General features: G+C 29.0%; 2 protein-coding genes across 2 annotated transcripts in view; one reads left to right on the top strand and one right to left on the bottom strand.

Annotated features, from left to right (window-relative positions):
- Positions 1 to 399, top strand: part of LOC102672818 (beta-1,4-N-acetylgalactosaminyltransferase bre-4-like) — a 7,414-nt gene extending 7,015 nt beyond the window's left edge. The window contains exon 4 of the transcript XR_004151464.1: positions 1 to 399. This exon is cut by the window's left edge and continues 2 nt beyond it. The gene's annotated coding sequence lies outside the window, so the exon portion shown is untranslated.
- The window catches only part of LOC102673125 (RNA-binding protein 5-like), a 7,227-nt gene extending 4,379 nt beyond the window's left edge, over positions 1 to 2,848 (bottom strand). The window contains exons 1-4 of the mRNA XM_031513747.1: positions 2,702 to 2,848; positions 1,293 to 1,893; positions 1,126 to 1,195; positions 61 to 134 (exon numbers count right to left, since the gene is read on the bottom strand). Of these exons, the coding sequence (XP_031369607.1) occupies positions 61 to 134; positions 1,126 to 1,195; positions 1,293 to 1,877 (729 nt within the window). The 5' untranslated portion in view covers positions 1,878 to 1,893; positions 2,702 to 2,848. The remainder of the gene's footprint in view (positions 1 to 60; positions 135 to 1,125; positions 1,196 to 1,292; positions 1,894 to 2,701) is intronic.
- Positions 2,849 to 6,971: the final 4,123 nt, after the last annotated feature.

The following is a 6,971-nucleotide window of genomic DNA, read 5'->3' as shown; positions in this document are numbered from 1 at the left end:
GGGCGTCGGTGGCACGCGTACAACGCATCGGTTGGGTATCTGGACTGAACTTCTTTCTACCTGTTTCATCTCCATCCACCGTGCGGCCTCCTGAGTCGCGTTAAACTCGACGAATGCAAAACCTCGCGAAGCACCTATACAGAGCAAATACACACATATCCAAAGTTAATCCACGTTTTGCCTGGGAGTCTCTACTCTGAGAGGGCAGGCAATCACAGCACCAACCATTGACAGACTGAGTTTCGAACGAAGTATTTTCTTCGCTTCGTCGCTTGCTTTCATTTCCATTTGCCTAAAGCTCAGCAGAATGAATTCTACACGGGTGACAGACGATTTCTTATCTTTACGCGAATCTTTAGTTTACTTTAATGATAAACCTACTAAAATCTCTTAGTCTCCTTTTTTTTTCGCAATCGTGAATAGATCAAAGATATAATAAGAATTGTATAGAAAATACTTTTCTTCCCAATAATTTCTATATTATACAATCGTTAATAATATAAGAAATAAATTTGATATTTTATACAAAAAGGGTCACATATTCTATTGTATCTATTTTATACAATAGAATATAAAAATCTTAATGATTTTCATTATATTTTAAAATTAGAAATTTATATAGAATTGGTTGGTCATATAGAATCTTATTTTCCAATTATTTTAAATATAAAATTTTAACAATTTTCAGAAATATTTTACATCACCCTTGTAAGATGAGCAATGATGATTTGATTTCCCTCAAAATATTCTTCCTATGTAACAAATTCTGTTCTTGGTATAAACTTACCTGATTTTAAGATCAACAAATTAATTAATGAATGATATTCAATTGACAGCTATTATATTGATTATTTTGTAATAATTTTGGGGTATGCATGATTGGTACCGATATAATACTAATATCAATGTTTGAATACTATTATAAAAAATTGTTTGAAATTTTTTTGATCAAAAAGAACATTCTACTATTAACAATTTCAAACAATTTTTTAAAATGATTATAAAAATATAACTATAACTTATGCTACACAAATCTACTAATGTAATTTGCTTAGATAAAAAGCAATTTACTAATTTGCATATTAATTTTAGGGGAAATTGATTTATAAAAATGAAGATAATTACCTGTATCCTTTTTACGAATTAGCCTGATGTCCTTGGGCATGAGACCACAGTTGAGGATGTCTTGCCGCACCTGTGATACACACATCATAATAATAATAGTGATGTATGCTTGCAAATGCTGGCTCACGAGTGGCCAATTATGTTGGGCCGCTAAGTTGACAACCTACGTCATTTTCTGTAATGTGCTGAGCAAGCCCACGAATCATTATGGTGTTGTTTGGAGATTGAGATTTGTAGTGGATGCCTTCCATGGACGAACCATAAGTACGTCCATGGTCGTGCTCAAAATCCATACTTTCACGGCTATGATCATCATCGCGATCCCGATCTCTTTCCTCGCGTTTCCCTCTACGATCTCGATCTCTTTCTCTATCTCTATCTCTTCTAGAGCGATCTCTATCTCTATCGCGATCGCGATCCCGATCTCTCTCTCTTTCTACAGAATCTCTGTCTCTTTGCCTTCCGTAACGATCTTCTCTGTCTCTATAGTTACGATCTCTATCATCTCTGCTACGATCCCTTCTATCCCTTGAACGATCTCTTTCGCGGTCTCTATCTCGACCTCTGTGATTTCTATATTCTGGACTACGATGATCTCTATCTCTATGATCATTGTCACGATGTTCTCCATACTCTGGTGATCTACTGCTTCCATAATCATTACGATAATCATAATCTGAATTATGCCCTCTTCTTTCAGGACCATAACCTGGTTCCCAGGGGTCAATATTATTACTGTACATGTTGTCCATGTACTTAATTAATTTTCTGAAACAAATAAAATTTTAGTTACAGTTATATATTAAAAAATAAAAATATAAATTTAATTAATTTACAAATTACTTTGAAATTCAGAAAATTACAATAAATAGTAATAATTAATGTAATTCATTAAGTTAAAGATAGCAACATATGATATTATATTAAATTAGAAGATCAAAAAAATATTAAATTAATATCTATTACTTTATATGTATATATATAATTTATAATTTTATAATACAAAACAAAGTATTTTAAATGAAAATAAATTAATTTTATTCAAATTAGATATGCGCTCGCGAGCGCGCTTATGTCCGCTGAATGTATATATGTATATATGTATGTATATGCATATTATACATATGCATATATATATATGCATATTTAATACATATTTAACAAAATCAAATTATTCGTAAAAATTAAATTTAAAAAAAAATATATATATTACTTTTAGGAATAGGTTTAAAAAATAGCTAAGTTTATTTCCAATAAAAAATAATGTATTGTGCGCGATCATTTTAAATTAACATGACAGATTTCATTTAAAATATTAAAAGCATTTTTGCGATCAAAAAACGTAATGACAGAAATATGAATTTTATTATTATTTCTAGCAAGACAAAAAATGTATAATAAAATTCTATTAAAAAATAAAATAAAAAATAATAAAGCAAAAATATCGAACTTTGATTTACAAAGACGAACGAAATATCATGAGATTGATGTCACAAATCTTTTGAAATATATTTAATTTTTAATCAAATGAATTTTATGCTCTAGCAAATCTACATAAATTTCTTTTTCACTTACTTTACTTCTTATTTACGCAAATAGTCGAAAATTAATATGATGTGCACAATGGCGTGGTTACACCTTCTGTTCCTCTTGAACAATATGGCGTCATATGTGAAAGACGAACCCATTACGTGTTCAAGAAATATTTTCTATCTAGAAATATTTTCCAGATGGCGCTTTAATTCATTTAATGACGTTTTATTTTATTAAAAGGAGAAATTTTATTTTAGAATTTTATTAAAATTAGTTCAATATTTATAGAGATCAAATAATTTTAATTTTGTAAATTAAATATTCATATATCATATATTACTTTAAATATTGTATCTAATAAGATTATAATTATACTTTATACATGTGAAGTAGTTCAAATTCAGTTTTTAAGCAGTTTTCATGAAAATATCGCAAATAAATAATATGATATATAAATATAAAATAATTTTTACAAATAAACATACATTATATTATTAAATTATATAAATTTAAAAAATTTAAAACTTATATATTTAGAAAGATAATTTTATCGCATAAATACATATAGTTAAAAATAAATTTAAATTTTCTAAAAAAGGAAACTTTAGTAAGAAGAACGCAAGATGGCGTCAGTAGACTATGTCGATTTCCCGCGTTAAGATGTTGAAATTGAACAACTAGAGTGTATAATAAAGTCGTTGTGTATGATTGAATAAATCTAAACTTTCAATTAATTTTCAAGTTTATTCGATTTACGTTAAATATTCTGTTGACAAAATAATAATTTTTTGTTGTGATCATTTATAAAAAATTTGAACATTTATTCAGTTAACTGCTGTAACATGATATATTCATAAAAATTAGTTTTTTATACATTTCGAAATGTGCTTATTTTTTATAAGAGTCTTGTTATAATATATATATGTTAATTCAATGAATATTATTTAATGAGATTAAAGAAGTTAATATTCAGATAAAAAATATTGTCAATAATGTGTTATTGCGTTCAATTACAATCATTTTTTAAAATTGTTGATAGTTATTTTCGTCGAATAAATATAAAAACGTGTACATGAAATATTTTTCTAATTTAAATATAAATTTTAATTAGAAAAGTGTATAATCGTTATTCAATCTATGGTGTAAATAATTTTGTAAAATATAACCTCAAATCGCGTATTAAAAAATTTAACGGTCAATGTATCGGTGCATTGTATTAAAATCTATCACTAAGAGATACAATCAAACAAGTAGTAAAACGTTCAAAGGTTCAAATCGTCAATCAAATGAAGTTAATAGTTTCTTCTTCAAGAAAATGTATAACGTAGCTGTATTCGGTGAGTATATATAGAAAAATTTCATATTAATATAATATGTACATATATATTTTATTCATTGATATTGAAATTTAAACAAATTATTTTTATTCATAAAAATTAAAAATTGATTTTTGTGTCTAAAATGTAGAAATAGTGTTTTGAATGAAAATTTATGAATAATAATAATAATTATTTCAAAATTAAAGAAATTTATAATAATAAGCCAATCAATTTTTATGAATGCAACTAGTTTCGATCTCTTTCTTTTATTGATTATACGAAATATATATATATATTAGATAGGTTATCCAAATTAAATTTTTTACATTTATGATATGTTTCTAAAATTTCTGTTATTTATGCAAGATATTCAATTGAAATTTTTTTATAACAATATAGCTTCTCTTTCAAATGATAGAATTCTTTGCTATATGTAAAATATAAGAAATATTTATAAAAGGGTTAAGTTTGAATAATCAGAGTCGGTTTCTGTCCACATTGTACCTATGTAGATCGCGCGATTTCGTGAAAATTCGGCTTTACTCGGTATTGTAGGTGGTTGCTATTGCATGATGTCTGATTTCATATATAAGACTAAATTTAATAATATACTTATTGTAATTATGTTCTATTATTTCTGAATATTGCAAATTATAGATATTTCATAAATATTTATAGAAATATAAACAAAATATATCGTATAATACAGAGATTTATTAAGATTTTTAAATTATTAAACTTAACTTAATAAATTTTTGATCAATTTATAATAATTAAATTCCATTTTTTTCAAATTTTTATATTTTTATATTTTATATTTGAAAGTTTGACTTTCAAATACTTTTCAATTACATAATTCGTAAAAAAAAATGATATCGTATCTAATAATACGATTTATGAAAAACGCAATAGTTAATAAAAAATCAAGAAGCAAGATTTTTTGCAAAGGGTTTCTCTAATTCCAACATGATCCAGAATTATTTTATTATTAGTTCACGAGCATAATAGTAGCTCCCCGTCGCAATCCGCTTGTGTTTATTCGGTTTTATAGAGGTCGCTAGTTATACCTGGGGAGACATACATGTTCAAGATCGCGAAAGTGCACGAAGATAGAGAATACGAAGAATATTTGAATGTACGCTTGATCGAAAGATTATGAGAGATAAATGAGACAGAAATGAACGAAAGAACGAGAAAATGAGTGAGACAAGTTCGAAGATATTGAAAGAGAAGAAAAAAAGAAAGTAAAAGAAAAAAAAATGCTAGGAATGAAATTGAAAAAAACAATGAAAAAAGAAGTATTAAAAGGAAAAATAAAAAATGATGAATTGTGGAGAAGAAAAAAGACAGGAATAGAGTGAGAATATATTGGGAATGAGATTGGAGAAACAGAGGGAAAAGAGGGGAAAATAATGGAGAGAGAAAGAAAGGAAATTGAGGAAGAGATAGGAAAATGCAAATTACGAGCTGGGGGGTGCGAAGCAAACTGAAACGAGGGATAGAACGAGGATACAAAAAAAGGGATAGAGAAAGAGACAAACAGGCTTCCCTGCGCAACCAGTACGACGCAGACAGCTCGTCTATATACTTGGTTCAACGACCACCGCCCTAGTATCATCCAACCCCGAAGTACCGGACGGCTCGGTGGTCGCACTGGATACTAGATTAGGGGAGTGGAGGAGGTTGAAACGAAGGTAGGGGGTTCTGGGGGGTTGGAGTGGGGAAGTTTAGGGAATGGGTTAGCTGGGGAGGTTGTAGAGGGAGAAGAGTGGAAGTGGTGTTGAGCGGAACGGCCCACGGGCCAGTTCCGTCTCGAGCCCAGGAGTAGAAGAGCTACTGGCCGCTTATCTGCTCCCTTCTTTCGCTATAGTTTCATTTCTTTCCGTTTTAGTTCATTCTTCAGTTCCGATTGATTGACACGTTGATACACATACATACACGAGTACACACACATATACGTATACATGCATAATAATATATTATAAAAAGATTGCGCGCGACACGTTCATACACCGGTGATATACATACAACATATATGTACGTGATCACGTTAATTCCCATCACGTATACACCTGCATATACACGCATATTACACGTATACAAACGTATACAGAAGCGTGCGCGAGCGCGTACAACGGACAACTTTTTTTGAATATATAATTTGGTCAGGTATAGAAAAGGGGAAAAAAAGGAAAGATAGAAGAAACGAAAGAAATCCGTATATAAAAGAAAAAAAGGAATCATTCGTTGATTGGTTTGTTGTGATTGACGAATAGCCCGTTCGATAATCATTATCCCGGCTTTCCTGTTTGTCATATGCTCAATGTACGGATACAATCGCGATCAGTTAGCGTATATTTAGATCCGTACCTGATTAAGTGTACAGATCCCGTAGTACCTGCGTCTTCTGTCCATCCAATGCGCGTGCAACAAGCCCGCGGGTTACTTGAGTTTTAGGAAAAGTAATTCTCGCATTCAGGTACGTGAACAAATTTCTATTATGTGATCTGCAAAAGCTGTTGCTTTTGCATTCTATTTGTGATCTCTTTTCGTGATTTCCTCCACGAAGCTCTCAATAATAGAGACGAGTGGATGTGGAAAAACCCTTAGACGAGATTACCGTTTTATCCGATTTTATTTGCACCATATATATCATTATAATATAAGAAATTTTATTTGAATATTTTACTTTTTTTTTGTGAGATATAAATTTTCGTTTTAAGACATAGAAAATCAAATTATGGTTAGCTAATAGAATAAAATATGTCTCGTTTGGGGGTATTGTTTTCATGTAATTAATATAACAGAAACATATAAAAGAGATTGTGCATGTTTTTTATTCTTTTATTTAATTTATTATATTAACGTTTTATTATATTAACGTTTATACATTTATTTTATAGTGATAATTTTAAATTATAATATATGACTCTCCATTATTATTATTATTATTTTTTTTTTTTTAAATTAAGAAAGCATAAACATATTTATAAA

This window comes from Apis dorsata, unplaced genomic scaffold (assembly GCF_000469605.1).
Source record: "Apis dorsata unplaced genomic scaffold, Apis dorsata 1.3 scaffold_734, whole genome shotgun sequence".
NCBI classification, from domain to species: domain Eukaryota; kingdom Metazoa; phylum Arthropoda; class Insecta; order Hymenoptera; family Apidae; genus Apis; species Apis dorsata.
The sequence above is the reverse complement of the archived record's forward strand: the minus strand, read 5'-3'. Positions and strand labels throughout refer to the sequence as shown.